General features: G+C 30.2%; 2 protein-coding genes and 1 non-coding gene across 3 annotated transcripts; 1 reads left to right on the top strand and 2 right to left on the bottom strand.

Moving 5' to 3' along the window:
* Positions 1–3,014: 3,014 nt before the first annotated feature.
* Positions 3,015–5,764, top strand: LOC114423035 (probable glucan 1,3-beta-glucosidase A). Its single transcript, XM_028389637.1, has 8 exons — positions 3,015–3,288; positions 3,450–3,569; positions 3,690–3,887; positions 4,039–4,200; positions 4,290–4,459; positions 4,565–4,714; positions 4,907–5,250; positions 5,401–5,764. Exons 1-8 carry the CDS (start codon positions 3,106–3,108, stop codon positions 5,580–5,582), a joined length of 1,509 nt encoding a protein of 502 aa, XP_028245438.1. The 5' UTR covers positions 3,015–3,105; the 3' UTR covers positions 5,583–5,764.
* Positions 5,765–8,693: 2,929 nt separating this feature from the next.
* On the bottom strand, positions 8,694–8,766 carry TRNAA-AGC. Its single transcript has one exon. It is a non-coding gene; the product is annotated as a tRNA-Ala (tRNA).
* A 3,739-nt stretch (positions 8,767–12,505) lies between these two features.
* On the bottom strand, positions 12,506–16,875 carry LOC114421884 (inositol-3-phosphate synthase-like). Its single transcript, XM_028387992.1, has 10 exons — positions 16,570–16,875; positions 16,366–16,434; positions 16,090–16,225; positions 14,277–14,524; positions 13,950–14,176; positions 13,748–13,863; positions 13,382–13,558; positions 13,105–13,293; positions 12,953–13,015; positions 12,506–12,851 (listed from the first exon to the last, which is right to left on the bottom strand). Exons 1-10 carry the CDS (start codon positions 16,755–16,757, stop codon positions 12,732–12,734), a joined length of 1,533 nt encoding a protein of 510 aa, XP_028243793.1. The 5' UTR covers positions 16,758–16,875; the 3' UTR covers positions 12,506–12,731.
* Between the last annotated feature and the right edge of the window lie 601 nt (positions 16,876–17,476).

Below are 17,476 nucleotides of genomic sequence, written 5' to 3'. Positions count from 1 at the left end.
GCAACCCTTTTCTGCCGCTACTTCTCATTATATACCAAGTCAATGGTAATGCTATGTTTCTCTTTAAATATACAACATTTCTTTTATAAATTTATTTCTTTATTTATGAAAATGTCTTATGTATTCACTCTACGCTTATGTTTGTTTATGATTTTCCACGGCCACTTCTTAGTTCTTTACACTTCTCAGTTGAATTAAATCATGTTCTGGTCGGCCTTTTCTGTTTCTTTTTCAGGTTGGCCCATTCAGTGCAAATATGTGGCGGAGGGTTTGAATAAGCTGGGCTCAGGGCCCTAACAACAACTGTATTTTGTTTGATGTGTTACATATAAAAAAAAAAATCTATTGAAAAAGACATTTAGAAATTCTGATTGAACCTTTGGATTCATTTTGTCTCCCACTCTTCTCATTTTGTATGCACACACTTCTACGCACCAAATCCTTATATTTATCAGATTAGATTAGTTTTTTTTTGTTTTTTGTTTTACTTTTTTTATGGGATTAGTCATACAAGAACGACCCATTTTTTAATAACCATGAATAATCAGAAAATCAATAAGGACTCAATATTTTTAATTACATTTCTGACTCTTCAATCGTGTTCATGCTTTGAATCCTCCACCACCTAATGGGTGTAGTAAAATTCTTGTATGAGGACCGCTATGACATCTCTTTAATTTAGTTTTAGTGTCTTCTTGTCACCCACAAAAAGCGATTAGCAACTTTCAATATTTGTTCAAATTCTACATCAGCATCTTGTTGACTCCTTTAAACAGCATTGCATGACGTATATTGTCGGTGAGAATTGAGAAAGATTGAAAATGATACCACACTTGGGTAAGCAGTAGTTATCCGCGCCTAACAATTTCTTCTTTGATTGATTCGGAAGCAATTCACGTTACATGGGTTTGCTTGCATTCACGTTAACTAACGGAAAAACAAAGATCGCATAACTACTCTAAGAATTTCGAAGTCATCGATCTTAAAATCATATACTATTTAAGAGTTACGAACCTCTATTCTATTAACTACCGATCGAGGGTGAGAGGGCTTTCCACTAAAATGCATGACCATATCTTAGCGGGTTATAGTCTCTTACTAGTTACTTCTGAATATAGAGCATTCACTCATCTAACCAAAAAGCAAAAAACATGTCTTCTGTTGCTTTTTTTTCTCTCTTCAAAACTCTAATTAAATAATTAATGATTATTTGAAAGAATATAATAATTATGAAAACAAATTTATCAACTTAAAGAAAGAAAAAATAGCATAAGTGTCAAAATATGATTAAAAGGATAAAAATTAACATATTATAAACTCAAAGAAATAGAAGATATTGTTCCCTTTTATGCATGGCTCTCAGCAACCGCGGCAAGAATTCCTTTTATGTGGATCGAAAAGAAACTCTAAATCATTTTGATTAGATAGATACGTGACAATGAATTCCAAGCTCAATTTACATGAATTTGATTCGATTTAAGCTCAAACTTCAGTTTACTCGTATGGTTTACCAATTCTTTTAAAAAGTGAAAAAAAAATGGATATTTTGGTTCTCTTAAAAGAAACAAATGTGCAGATTGGATGGCAGGTTATTAATGGAACTATAGCTACCCTAAATATGACACCGACTCTTACTATAAATTACAGTGGTCCTCTTGCTCTCTTTTCCTCATTAATTGTCAGCTAACTAGACCGAGAGCTAGCCAAGGAGTGGGAATAAAAGTAGTGGATAATTGAAGGGCAAACTGCCAAAAATATATTAAAGTGTGGGGCGTAAACAGAAAAATTAAGCTTTCAAATGATTAATCAAGACAATAAAATAAATAATATTATATTTTTATCAAGGATTACAAGTATCTTTATAAAAGATATCATCAGATATTGAATTTTTTTTATAGATATAAGATTCTAATTCAAATTACTTAAAGAGAATCAGTAAGGTATCATGTTAACTAACCATTTATTGGTAGATAATAATAGAATGATTTTACGACCGTGAATGTTTCTTTTTTTAATTTTTGATATGATTGAACCAACAACACCTGTATGACGCATCACTTGAAATGTGGGAAAGATAAAGTGGGAGGGGGTGAGAACTCCTTTGTCTTTGAAAGGAAAATTTTCTTTCTAGAATTAATGTCTCTATTCTATAGGGATAGCAAATAAGTTGTAAGCCAAGCACACTCATTTTAGTCATTTTCATGGTGCTTCTCTCAGCAATTGTCATTGAACTCTTTGGCGAACAAGCATTGTGTGTGCCTGTTCATTTGTCTTCCGTTATATCACTCACAGCATCGTGCATGGTCCCGCCGTTACAAGAGACACATTATTTAGTTTACAAGAGAAGGAAAGTGAAGAAGAAATAAAGAAATTTATTGTTAGATACTTAAAATTATCAAATAAAGATATTAAGTTCGGATAATTAATTAGTATAATTAGTAGTATTAAGTTAGATACTTAAAATTTTCAAATGGGTAGTGGATGGACTTTATAATTCTCCATTTCTACGAAAGTGTTGTATGAACAACGAATTTAATCTTCTGTATTTCATTTTTAATTAGAAATGATAATTTAACAAAACAAAATTAATAACTAAGAAGAAAAATATTATTAATTAGCATCAAAAAACATTTTTTGTTTAAGTGTCATTTTTTAATTAAAGAAGTAAAAAATAACCAGAAACAAAGATGATCTAAATCCACAAATGACATGAGGTGATATTGTCAACCTATAAACTTACACATGCCACTGGTGAATCATTTCATGTAAAAACTTCCGTGACACATACCACTTCTCATTTGTTATCTTTAAAGGAATATGATTGAACCTTTTTCTATATATTTTAGGCTAATTTTTAATGTGACTAAATCCAAAACGTTGGTTCCTCTCTTCCGATGGAGACAGAAAATGATATACGGTGATGGGCAATTTTCAATATACTCCCACGTACGTATAATAAAGCAGGATGATCAACGTGACAATATAACACCAATTGTATAAGTAAAATTTAGGCGAAGATATCTGTAGACTGTGAACTCTATATATGTTATAGACACTAACCTCTTCCGTAGCACTCACTCCACACACACCAAAAAGTGTAGTAAGATGAGCAACCAATTATTCTACGCAAACCTTGTGCTCGCCTTTTACCTCTCATGTCACTATGCTCTTGCTCAGACTGAAAATTTCCCTTTGCCACTCAAAGCTGTGAATCTTGGAAATTGGTTCGTTATTGAAGGGTGGATGAAACCTTCTCTCTTTGATGGAATAACCAACAAAGATCTTTTGGTATGTTTGATCATCTCAATCACTTATTATTCATTAATAATTTCCTATCCTATTTCAATCTTTTGGCAATGCTTTCTATTCCCAGGATTAAGTTATTTGTCTATAGTTGAACTTAATTCCTAGTCCCTTAATTAACTGTAACATAAATTTGGTCATTTCAGGATGGAACTCAAGTGCAATTCATGTCTACAAAGTTACAAAAGTATCTCTGTGCAGAACATGGAGGAGGAAGTGTTGTTGTTGCCAACCGCACCAAAGCTTTGGGTTGGGAAACTTTCAGGGTTGGTTCCTCAACATATATATACTTTTAACAGTTTTATTTATTTAATTTATGTGTTACATATTTATAATCTTATAGGAGTATATTTAATTAGTAGCATTTTTTGCGACCAATAACGCAGTTGTGGAGGGTCAATGAATCCACCTTCAATTTTAGAGTTTCTAGTAAGCAGTTTATAAGATTGACAAATCAAAATGGAGGAAGCAATTTAGTGGCTGATTCAGATTCACCTAGCGACATGGAAACATTCGAGATTCTGAGGAGTGATGATGACCCTAACATGGTTCGCATTAGAGCACCAAATGGCCAGTTTTTACAGGTACTTTGGTCTTATTTGTGTTATTAATTGACCGCATGATGATGATGATGATTTTTAATCTTCTCAATCTAATGTTTAGCTAACTCTTATTGCCATTATAGATTATGTAGATAGTAATGTTTCTATACTACTCTTAATATTGTTTTATCAGGCCATATCTGAGAATGAGGTGCTTGCAAATTATGAAGGATCTAGTTGGGATGATAGTGACCCTTCAGTCTTCAAAATGAATGTTTTGAGTGGAAGCATTATAAGAGGTGAATACCAAATTACAAATGGATATGGCCCAGATAAAGCTTCCAAAATCATGAGGGTAAATATCTGCTTTAAAGAGAACAAGGGACAGAAACTTATATCAGAATTTAATTAATGATTAAGCTACGTGGGGGCATGCACATGCAGGATCACTGGAACACGTATATCACTGAAGATGATTTCAAGTTCATGTCAGAAAATGGCTTAAATGCTGTGAGAATTCCCGTGGGATGGTGGACAACCCTAGACCCAACACCACCAAAGCCATTTGTTGGGGGATCCTTGGAAGTGTTGGATAATGCCTTCACATGGGCAGAGTAAGACCAATTAAGGGCTGGTACCTTGTCAATTTCGTTACCATGAAAGTTGGAAAAAAGCCACTTTGTCTATCACTTAATTGTCACTCTTTAATGTCATTGCAGAAAGTATGGAATCAAGGTAATTGTGGACCTGCATGCTGCTCCAGGCTCACAAAATGGAAGACCTCACAGTGCCTCAAGAGATGGATATCTAGAATGGGATGATTCATACATATCTGACACTGTGGCAGCCATAGACTTTCTAGCTGAAAGGTTCAATTTGTAGCTAATGTCCCTTTTAATTTTCTAAAAATACGTCACCATCTTGCGCCTTTATATATAAATACATAATGGTATTACACTATTTGTTTTGAATGTTTATTCATGTCATTTAATTAGTCTTTTGGGGTGCTTCTTATCCGGTTAACTTATATATATGTATCTGACTTCAAAATTGGTTTTCAGATATGCTAACAGTTCAGGTCTAGTTGCAATAGAGCTAATGAATGAGCCTCAGGGAGTTAATTTGGAAAGCCTTAAAAGCTATTATCAAGCAGGTTATGATGCTGTGAGGAAACACACTTCTAGTGCCTATGTGATAATGTCTAACCCTCTTGATAGAGATTCAAAAGTGCTTTTGTCCTTTGCTGGAGCTTTCAGCGGAGTGGTCATTGATGTGCACTACTACAATCTCTTTTCGGATAGGTTCTCCAACATGAATGTGCAGCAGAACATCGATTTTATTAAAAAGCAAAGAGTCTCAGATCTTAGCTCTCTCACCACATCTAATGGACCCCTCATTTTTGTTGGTAAGTTTTCTACTTTTACATACACAAGAAAGTAGCATTATGAATGCATTATCATATTCTTGGATTCAGTGATAGCCTTCTTTTAAATCTTCTATTCTAAGAAAAGTATAGTATAGCATATCATAACATGTTGTTGGCGGAATCTCGCAGGGGAATGGAGTAGTGATTGGAAAGTTCAGAGTGCATCAAAGATTGACCAACAAAAATTTACGCAAGTCCAAGTGGATGTATACTCTCGTGCCAAATTTGGATGGGCTTATTGGGCCTACAAATGTGACTCTAACTTCTGGAGCATCAAGTGGATGATTGAAAACAATTATATTAAGCTTTAATTAGTATTTTACTATTTTAGATGTCTATTCAAATTGGAAGTGTAATTTACAAAAATAAAGATAGCCTACTACTGTTTTACAAAAACATATAAAGTTCGTTCTACACTGCATTTCCAAAATTCACTGTTCCTATTGGTAATTAATTCTATGAAAGATGCTGCAAATTTCGGTTCTTTGCTTTACCTCTTTAATCTTAGATTAGTCAAAGACGGTCCCAAATATGAAATAAATGTTAAAAAGCTTAAGTTCTTTGCTAAAGTTAACTTATGAAGTATTCTTTCTTCCTTTTATTGAGCCACCTCCTAAGTCCTAAACTAGAATGCAGTTAACAGACACAATAAGATAACCCAATTACCGGGAAGTCATAATGCTTGCTGAAAATGTTGAATATTAGAGATTCCTCTTAAATTTCTTTGAAATCACAATCATGATTACGATTACTTATGAGCCTATGATCAGTTTCGCAGCCAAGCGAGAACGAAATGTTGTGATTGACATTTTTTTCCTTAGTAAAATAAAAGCATAGAAAATGAGGCGTTGGAATAAAAAATGTCACAATTAACCATCCAATTCTGTGTGCAAATTGAAATTTTAAATCCGTCCAAAAATTCTGCCCAAATCTGTCTTTCAGTTTTGAGTAAAAAGAGCAGTATAATTCAAAATGCTGCTTAGTTAGTTAGCTTTTCAAAGATTTTGATTGATTATTAGAGCTCACGGTGCCCTTCGTTGTGTGATTTCGACATTTTGACAGATTTTACTATTTTATATTAGAGTAGTGGCATTTCTGCCAAAGCCTTTTTTTAACAGAAAAAAATGTAAACAAAATAATTATTTCTATAAAATAAGCATGCATTATAATTTTTGTCATTTAGAAGATGACAAAATCCATATTTTGATACTTGAAATCACCCCATCATTAATTAAAGATAATCACTAGTATATATTAGTGTCATGTATTAAAAATGATCACTTCATATTAATGTATTAATGTTGTATTTGATATTTCTTTTTTAGAACTCATTTAGTAGAAATTATATTTCACTAAATTTGTTTTGTAATAATTATTTTTTAATATATTTTAAAATTTTACATTTTAAAATATTTTAAATTTTAATTGTTTCAATTTAATTTTACCATGGGAGTTATTCTAGTTTTGTGATAAGAATACTTTCCAATATTATTTATTAATGATTTGAAGAGGTAAAACTAAAAGTGGAGGAACAAATTACAATGATTTCGAATCATAAAAAAAAAAGAGTTAGAATGATTCAACGAAGGCTATTGACACATGCCGGTCGTGTAGTATGGTTAACTATGGAAATTTTCTTTCTGCACACAACATTTTTTTTCAATACACCTAGTAATACAAGGAAAAAAAATCAAAAATACCCTTACATATATCAATGGATTAGTAATTCATGTGAGACTTACAAATTGATGGATTACCAAACTGTAAGTCTCATATAGATTGACTTTCCGTATGGGATTTACGAAAAATTTATATGTAAAAAAATATTATTATATTAAAATTAATTATTATAAAATTTATCATGTAAATTTATATGTGTATTAAATATATATTAAAAAATTTAGTGGTATATATATCAATGTTAATTATTTTTTAACATAATTAATTGATTACTTCAGTTGGTTAGAACATTGTGTTAATAATAAGAAAATCACATTTTCAAGACCTGAACCATTAATTTTAAATTATTTCGTGAAATATATTTTTAACAATTTTTATGGGCTCATACAAATTAGAAGTAAAAAAAGGGTAAAGTTGAAATTTTAAAAAATATGGTGGGTAAAGGAAGAGTAACCCTTACGGAAGCTGCCCAAGCCCAGCTACAAGGTTTTTTGTGCCTCTTTTTGATGGGCTGGTTAGACTACAGATATTTGGGCCGAACTATGGAGAAAGGCTGATTAAATGGCTTATTGATTTGAAATCTTTTTTTACTACAGCTTATTGATTTGAATGTAATCAAAGTGATAGATTTTTGCATCGATTTTTTAAAGATATTTAGAATTTTAACTTTTTCATTAAACAATTTAATTTTTATATAATTAATATTTATAATAAAAAATATATTTTAAATATAAGTTATATTTTAGATTTTTTAAAATATGTTTTTGGTCTCTCTAAGTTTTTCAAAGTTCAATTTTAGTCCTTTAAAAAAAATTATTTGTTTTTCATTCTTATAATTTTAAAATACACCACTTTTGGTCTTCAACGCTACCTAAACCACTTTTTCCCTCTATAAAATGTTATATAAACCACTTTGAAGATCAAAAGTAATGCATTTTGAAATGTGAGAGACAAAAGTAAACAAAAAATTTAGAGGGACCAAAATTAAACTTCAAAAATTTTAGATGCATCGTACACATATTTTACCTTCTATATTTCTAATGAACAATTTTGAATATAATATAAGGTTATTTTAAATTATTGATGAATTCCTTTAAAATTTATTGAAATTAAATTTAGAGATAAAGATAAAATATGGTAGATTTGAAGGGGTTGATGGTTTAGAAAATAAAGTATAGAAAAAATGAGAGTGATTTCATATGATTGAAAGAAGAAAAAAATGCTATTTGCAAGAGTAGTATGTCCTAATGATAGAAGACATAATAAGAGAATAGCAAGAGTGAGCGTCTCACATTCCGAGTTATGTATTCCAATTAATAATATAGAAGTAAATTTTAACATCTCTCAACATTATTATTCTAAAACTATCTTTATCTAAAAAAATAGGCGAATTCATGTTGGTTTTGAAATTAAATTTCTTAACTTGCACAACATTCTTTTAATAAATAAACTATAAAACAAAAAAGCTTTAATTTGCATATCATTTCAATAATAATTAGTAAGTTAGCGAGTTAGTTAAAATAAAATATGTGGGTGAATTCCATGTTCAAATCCTCACTTTATAATATTTTGTTATAAGACAAGAAAAGTTTCCTTAAACAAAAAAAGAAAAAAAGACAAGAGAAGTTTTTTATTATTTTCCTCTCGGGCCCGCATGTTAGTTATATTCCACTTGGGCCGCAACTACAAACCCAGTAAAATTTTATTGTACAATAAATAAGACAATTAAAATAAACGAAAAATGGAGATGCGGGGTATCGATCCCCGTACCTCTCGCATGCTAAGCGAGCGCTCTACCATCTGAGCTACATCCCCATATTTGTTAATTATTTATAACCATAAGTTATCAAATAGTCAATGTATTGAATAGGTTTTCCTTCAGTGTACTTTATTTCTTTCCTTAAAAAATGTCGTCCTCTCAAAGTCTGGCCAAAATTAAAAATAATGTTTGTTGCATTTTATGTGTTCCAGGGAGAATGTAAGGTTAATTTAAATTGAATTGATTGTGTCTTTCTTTCGCATGCAGAAAATACAAAGATATAATAGAATGATTAGGGTCAATTTCGTAATGAAATGTTATGCTCTGTCAAACTCTTTGTGTACAATATGAATGGTGATTACCTTGACTGCCCAAAATATCATGATAGTATCATTTCTTAGATGGAAAATAAATATTTGATATATTATTAAATTTCTATTTTTTTTTTTACTAATTTAGAGTGCACACATCATATCAAAGAAAAGAGAAAAAAATAAAATTAAAAGGTGATGCAAAGAAAGATATCTAAATCATTAATTGCAAGTGTGGAACATAATCGGTGCAAAGAATGAACCCTATGTTTGGAATGAGGAAAGGAAAGAGGATAGAAAAAAATTGAAATTTAATTTAAAAGGAAAATGGAAAGAAAATGTTATTTTATTTTTTCATTTTTTTCCCACTTTTTCTCAATTTTAAAAAAATATCGGTATTGGTGTTTTTCTTTCTCTTTATTTTTTTTTTACCAAAAATATCATAAATGAAAAGAAGATAAAAAAAAAATCAAATGGGGGTTAAAAAGGAATCCTGTTGTATCCTAAAATATCTCGAACATATTGTACCATATTAAAATTTTCAGAACATTGTCCATAAGTGGATTAATCAGTATTCATCAGCAGATGATTAAAGGGATATCCATGTGTGATGCCTAGGGTTGGGCCAAATGGTCCAATTGTATACAATGACTGGTACAATAATATAATGGTAACATGTGCATTATGGATCGTGTATTATCTATGCTCTTGGTTATTTGCCTCTCACATAGCTGATCGTGATATCCTTGTTTCCATTAACGGAAAACCATAATTGTCCTTACATTAACGGTATGCTCATAGACAGTAGTTTCCAACACCTTCCTGATAATATTAAGAAAATGGAGTTTTAAAAACATTTTATATTATATATATATATATATATATATATATGAATATTTATATTATTATTTAAATGAGTTATTTATCTTAATTTTACAAGTCCTATAATATTATATAATTTTAAGAATTTTAAACAAAATTCGCTTAAATATTAAAAATTATTAAAGTGAATGTTTAACTTAAATTTATTTTATTTTATTAAACTTTTTCATTTTTTTATAAATACTGTAATTGTAATTTTTATTTTACGATGAGACCAGTGAGATTTCAATATATTTTTATAAATTTTGATTATTTGAGCAAGTGATAAACTTGGACTCATTTAAAAAAAATTCACCTTTTCATAAAAATGTAGTTTTTGAATATCAAACTCATTTTTTCTTGCAAACTTGGCATGTATTGGCATAACGGCAGGTTACCATTAAGTTAGATATTGTCATATAAAGCAGCTAAATATAATTTCCTAAAAAAATACAATGTAACATTATACTGATAGAACTCGTGCCTTAATAATGGGGAACATCGAATGGCCTTAATATTGGGGAACATTGAATTAATGAATTCTATTATCCCTAGTCCCTACTCTACCAGATTCGTTCCCTTCTAAACAACGATTAATGTCAAGGGATTTGTAATTATACGGACATACGGTGTACACAGACGTTTTATAAATGCCGATTTTTTTATTACCAAATACAAAAAAATTTCTTGTTCATCAACTTAATACTCCTTTAGTAGTATAGTATGAACTATATATGAACGAATAGCTAAAGAGAGCTACCCTGATTTTTGTTTACGAGATTTTTACATCATCGACATACGTCGGTGCAATAAACGACATAAACTGTAGGCACCAAGTTTGCGTGTCCAATTGGATTTCTGATTAAAGGAAGGTTAACTATACTTTTGATCTACTAGTATAGACTGTATAGCTTTATTTTAAAAAAATTATTGACTGTATAGTGTTTGAGTTATTTTGGTTATACATATTTTTAATTACTTAATTTTTATTTATTTATAAATAATATAATTTATATCTATTTATTAATTAACTTGACATTTAATATTTGATAAAAATGCAGATATGGCTGTAGAGTGTAGAGTGCTGCATTAGGCATATATGCTGATAGTGATGTGGAACATAGAGTGTTAATACAATGTATTGACATGGATTCCAATTTTTAATTATTCAGTTTTGATCTCCTATTTTTCAAATTATGCTATTTTAAATTTGATCATCATATCAACTTAACATCCAACATAAGTATAGACAAGTAATAATTCATTTAATATAAGTATGACAAAAGTATTAACCACTATTCATTTAGTTCATTTAGAGTGCAAACACGAAAAATCTGTGTTGTTGCTTGTGTACATAATTTTTAATAAATAACAAAACCTTTTCATCCTAATTTATAATTATTTTCACACTTAATATTATTTGTAAAATATTTAAGTGCTCTTTAAATAAGCTAAATAAAAAATATTTCAATTGAAATATTGAATAATTAAATAAGGAATATATTGTCGTTGTTTTGAATCACAGCAATACTATCATTGTCAATCCTATCGTGTATAGGAGTTATTTAAAAAATTTGGTCGTTTAATTTCATTTGTTTAAATTTTAGTACAAAAATCTAGAATAGTCTAATGTTTGAAATATGTATATCATTATTGCAAATAATATTTATAAAAAAAATTATAAGTTAAGTAGTATTAAAATCATTTGTTATTAATTAAAAATTACTATCTACAAAAAACAAGACTTATTTGTGTTTGTACTTTAAAGTTAAAGTAAAAACAACTACTAATTATATTCAAATCTACTTCAATATAATAATGTCTAATGTGTTCGCAAATTACAAACTAGGATTATCTGAGTAACATTTGATGCACTGAGATACAACGTAAACGAACAATTGTCAAAATTTAAATTACAAAACATTTTTTATATCTTGTGCATTAATTGATGCATAATAGAATAGTACAAATAAAATAATCTAAAATTTACTATAATATTTTTTAAATGTTAAAAAATAGTAACAATTATAATAATAATAATAACACTTCTACTGAATGATAATAATAATAATAATAATAATTTTAGTAATAATAATAACATGATGACAACGATAATAATAGTAATAATGATCATAACAAATATATATATATATATATATATATATATATATATATATATATATATTATTTTTATTTTTAATATTTTGTATTTCAAACAAAAATTGATCATGATTTCTTGAGTAATGAGAGCTTTTTTCCTCTTGATTACCATTTGATTTATGATGTCCATTACCATTTTTTTTAGCAAACCAAAAGGATGCTACATCTCTAGTTTTTTTTTTTAAGATGACTAAATCTCTAGTTTAAATATTAGTAGCTTTTGGCCAGGAACACTATATTAAAATTGTTGTTAGAAACGGCAGTAACGGTCCTTCCGATTAAACTCAATAATTGCCATTGATTTTGTGAAGAACTCTTATTGATTAATAGAATGCATTATAATTTAATGTGGTCCTTACCATTATTTAAAGCTAACACGCTCTATATTATCAGTTCCAAGAGAGGGTTGTGTCAATTCTTCTAAATACAGAAAATAAAAAGGGGGAATGAAGAGAAACATGAATTAAGCACAAAACACTTCGATAACTTTATATTATTTTACATGCATGCATAGCATAGATAGCCTGCTCTCAAATTAGTCAGCAGGAACAAAGATAGAGAGATCCAACGATCTTTAAATTTCACATTTGCCATAAATATATAACAGAAAAGAGGGTATGGGATATGAGTTAAGTTTTGATCTCATTCAACTACACTATCCCAAACCATTACTCTTAAGACTTAGAACTTCACTTGTACTCCAGGATCATGTTGTTCTCAGGAGCTAATCCAACACAAGCCCTTAGGATGTTTTCCAGCATAGCTCGCTGCTTTGACAGTGCATTAACCACTGGCGTACTCGGTGGAACCTGTAATTAAATAATTGTTGTTCACACAATTTGAGAAAATTAATCAAAGTGGGGATGAAAAAATTCACTGAACAATTATGAATCAGATACATTATACTTACCAGAGGGGCCTTGGTCAGGTAACTGAGGATGGTCGCAACTGGGTGGAATGAGTGGAACTTTCCCTGTTAAAGCCATAAACTCATTTGAGTCTTTAAAAAACTAAAGATAAGAAATAAGGTTGGAATGAATGGTTAAGCAACATATGGCAAACCTCATTTTCAGCTTTAAACTCGATTCGAGTGCTAAGCTCAGCAAGAAGGACCAAGTCCAAGATAATAGGAGCAGCTAACAGTGAATCCTCACAAGTGTTGTGCAACACAATTGTGTTCTTTCCGCCCATGAATATCTCAGAAGAGTACTCATCCATGGCCCTCTTGCTGTCCCCAACGTAAGGCACATACTGCAAAACCAATAAATTAATTACCGAAGAGTCAAATAAAGAACCAATTGAATTTGAAAGAGAGTGAGTGACTAAAAATAAAAATTACCTTAATGACAACCACATGGTCCGGATGTTCACCAGGCTCATAGAGGATGGCGTTGCTGTTGACCATATCGTCAACAACATTGCTCTTGGAAATTTCCTTCGAGCGGAAGGTTTGAGGGGCTGAGAGATTCATGCCATCATTGTTTCCCAAATGGTTGTAACTCACTATAGATGTTGGCTGTCACTCATCACCAAGACAATTAAAACATCAATTTACTTCTCCATTTTTAGCCAACAGATTATTTTATTTTATTTTAATTAAAGTTTAAGCATACAAATGATACTCTGTCCTTATTATTAACCAATAAAAGTAGTAGCACACGTGATATAGCAATAGTATTAGTAAGCAAAACAACAAAAGTTGTACCTTGATGCCGGCCCCTACTAGGAAATCCACCAACACCGATTTCATTTTGGTCTGACCACTCTTAAAGTCATCTCCTCCAATCAAACTATTCCTTTTGATGGCCAGATCAATGAGTCCTGATGAAAACACAAGTACAAATTCACCCATATATTTTTAAATTTTGTAACGTTAGCTATTTTTTGCATAATGTTTAATAATAAACCTGGGACAAAGGTGTTCTGAGGGCTTCCATTGATGAAAGGAACATTTTCCATAACACAAGCAATGGCATACAAGGTGGAAGGGGAAATCTCAGCCTCATTCCTGTCCAAGGAAGCAAAGAGGTTTTCCATGGTGTCGTTTAGTCCCACAACTACGTTGCTGTACCTCTCTGTGTTGGCTGTCCACAGGACAACCACCTTGTCAACCTTAGTGCTTTCCTTGAACTCCCTAAATTTAATTTCATAAGGGAACATATATTCTATGAGTTTCAAACTGATCAGTAAGGTGCTATTGCTAGCTAGTATAATTAGATTATGGTTCGACCTACTTAATGTCTTTGATGATTTGTTGAACTTGTTCTTTCTTTGTGCCCCTGATTACGTTAGTGGCACGGTCTCCTTGGTTGGCAGCAATGAAATCCGGGTCATAGATTCCGGGGAGTGGAACCATGGATTCCATGTACGGCCTCAACTGTTTCTGCAGGTCGATATCAAACACCTTGGCCCTGGCCATGGCATCAGCCAGGTTAAAGTTACTGATATCCCATCCCCCAAACACAACATCATCAGGGTTCACCTGCATAAATTAATTAAGACTCGTGTTTAATTATGGCATGGTTCAGAAACTAAGTATAGTTAATTTAAGAATTTTATGTTTTCAACATGTTAGAAATTATAAGAGTTCATGTCACTGATGTTCCACCTTGTGTGAAACCCACATATTAGATGTGGGACTCACCTCACCGGCCACATGTCTATACTGTCTAATCTAATTTGGGGTTGGTGTTTTAAATCAAAGAAGTCTCATCCATGTCATGTTTAGAACTACCAAGCAATTCTTCATTTGTAATCATAACTTTTATCATAATCATAACATGGTTATTTTAACATTTAATCTATTCAATTCAGAATATTTGTATATTCTCTTTATTATGTTTTTAGTAATAAACGTAAGAATTTTATGTTGTCAACAAAATAAATTTAAGAGTAACCTAATTAATTCAATAATTTTTTCATATATGATAGTATAAAACATTGTTATCAACACCCCAAAAAATAAAAAAATAAAAAAGACATTTAAAATATTGATATTTAATTAAATTATAATATAATTATTAAATGAAGTAAATATTAAATCTTTTTATGTTTTGAAATATTAGATACACTTTATTAGTATTTATTTTATTAAAAATATTTAAATACTAGTATTGAATTCATTTAAAATATTCATTTAAATATTAAACACACTTTTTTTAATATTAGGAACTAAATAAATTAGTAATATTTATCTCCACTTATCATTTTTGTTTTTATCCTCCGTGACCCACATCTTTGTGGGCCTTGTTCACTTTTTCGGTATAACCATTTCTCTGACAATTAAACTCACGGCCTCCAGGGAGAAAAGAAAATAAACATTATTTTAGGAAAAGAAAAAGATTGTGGGGCCGGGTAAAAAAAAGGAGATTCAAAAATGATGTATCATTTTCCGTGCTTCTATTTCTCAATCAAACAATAATAATTTAATATTGTTTCAAAAAAATAATAATTTGATAAAAATAATATTTTCATACAAAAATTTGAGTGTAATATCATAAATTATTTTTAGGATTTTTTTGTCAATAATTTATTTCAATTTTTTTATCCTATCAAATAAGAAAGAATTTACAAAGAAATGACACATCAAACTCAATAATCTGAGTTTTCTTAAAAATAAATATATGCACTAATGGTCTAAACTTTGCTATACTATTATTCTATCACCACAAACACAAACTATATCATATTCAATAGTCACACCATATACTATTATTCAACAAATCTTATAACAAATGAAGAAAAAGAAAGAAAAGAAAAAAAAATTGAGATGTAATAAATAATATGATAAAAAGAGATAAAGACATAAAATAATATTATATAAATTGTCATATAAGTATCATATCTCAAATTTTTATGTCACCACCACATGTCTATTAAATTCTATTATTAATATGTAAGTTGTCCAAATAAAATTCTAATTTTAGTTAATAAATACTTACCATACTTTAGTTTAGTCTTATTTTTAAAAATTATAATTATTCAATTAAAAGTACAGAAAAAAAACTACAAGACTGAATTTCGTTCCCCAAAGAGATGGTAGTATACCATTGGAAGCAGGCTCTTGAATGGAGCATATATTTCTTCCCCTTGGAAAGACCCCACTCTGATAGCTGATGCCTGGGTCAGCGACCCAAAGTAATTGGCTTGTTGAATCTTGTCCTTTGTTGCCCATGAAATACCCCTGAGAAGTGAGAAACATAATTCACATACATACATGGTTACCCTTAAATTATTTTATAGCCATTACCATAGCCACAAAAAATAAGAAGAAGAAGAAATAAATTAAAACGTTAATGATTAGGAATTGAAGATGAAACTAACTCTCGGTTAGCAATAACACCACCAGTGAGGGTTGAGCCATTGTTTCCCCCCCACCCCACAAGCATTACCCTAGCAGACAACAAAGAAACCATATCAACAAAGCAATAAAATAAAAGATGGAAAAAATAAAAATAAAATTCAAAAGAATATACATTCAAACTATTAAGGGTAACTAAGGGGAGGAGGACATGAGAACGTACTAACCCTAGTTTAGGGACATGGGTGTTGGTTTTAAATTCATATTTGACAGTTTTGGGCTTGACAACCCACTGATAAGTGCCATTCTTGTTCTCGTGAACAAGTTCAGTGGTTTCATAGTTGTACACGGACTGAATCTCAGTCTCTGTGTACTTCACGTTAGGACTCTCAACCTTGAAACTCTCGATGAACATTTTTTTTGCTTTGAGAAAAGGAAGAACTACTTAATTGGGAAAAGCGCGCAGAAAGAAAAGCAAAAGCTCTTAATAACTTTTAAGAGAAGAAGAAGAAGGTTGTTGTGTGCAGTTTCACGTAGCGAAGCAGCCTCAATATATAGACGAACCACCCATGTATGCTGCTTCACGTGTCACAAAATGAGTGGCTGTGAGTCCTATTCTCATAGACTCATACAATAAATGTGAAAATTTAAGTGCTCTCTATCAAGTAACGTTAATATTCTCGCACGGCGTTTTTAAGATGGAGGATAATTATTCCTCAAAAAAAAAAAAAAAACAGAGGATGGAATTAGTATTTTACAAGTTTGTAATATTGTTTTCCAAAATTTAATCTGTAATTATTAATAAAAATGATTATCCTTTTCATATACATATACATATTTACTATTCATAATTTATCCTTAAATGTGTTTCTTTTTCATTACTACCAATCGCTTAGAAAAAAAAAAAATATTACTGCTCTCGAAATATGCACATCTTACTTAAACTGTCCCACTCTTACACATTTTTTAACTGCTTTGACAACTTTTTTGGTTCCTCATCTTTACTGGGTCAATTTTTTTATGTTGTCATGGGACCATATATATATATATACGTGTATGACAAAACTGTTGAATATAATATTAATACGTATTTTAAAAATTCTATCTAACATAAAGACCTGTGTATAGTTATAT

The sequence above is a fragment of the Glycine soja genome, chromosome 8, assembly GCF_004193775.1.
Source record: "Glycine soja cultivar W05 chromosome 8, ASM419377v2, whole genome shotgun sequence".
Classification (NCBI taxonomy): domain Eukaryota; kingdom Viridiplantae; phylum Streptophyta; class Magnoliopsida; order Fabales; family Fabaceae; genus Glycine; species Glycine soja.
This window is presented reverse-complemented; position numbering and strand designations above follow the sequence as displayed.

What these genes read in the sequence shown, in the direction of transcription:
- LOC114423035 (XM_028389637.1), top strand. Translation starts at nt 3,106, where the DNA reads ATGAGCAACCAATTATTCTACGCAAACCTTGTGCTCGCCTTTTACCTC. An exon ending in TGGGTTGGGAAACTTTCAGG is followed by an intron (nt 3,570 to 3,689) that starts GTTGGTTCCTCA and finishes CCAATAACGCAG; the next exon opens with TTGTGGAGGGTCAATGAATC. An exon ending in ATAGACTTTCTAGCTGAAAG is followed by an intron (nt 4,715 to 4,906) that starts GTTCAATTTGTA and finishes ATTGGTTTTCAG; the next exon opens with ATATGCTAACAGTTCAGGTC.
- LOC114421884 (XM_028387992.1), bottom strand. Translation starts at nt 16,757, where the DNA reads ATGTTCATCGAGAGTTTCAAGGTTGAGAGTCCTAACGTGAAGTACACA. An exon ending in TAGTAGGGGCCGGCATCAAG is followed by an intron (nt 13,559 to 13,747) that starts GTACAACTTTTG and finishes GATGAGTGACAG; the next exon opens with CCAACATCTATAGTGAGTTA. An exon ending in AGTTTAAAGCTGAAAATGAG is followed by an intron (nt 13,016 to 13,104) that starts GTTTGCCATATG and finishes TGGCTTTAACAG; the next exon opens with GGAAAGTTCCACTCATTCCA.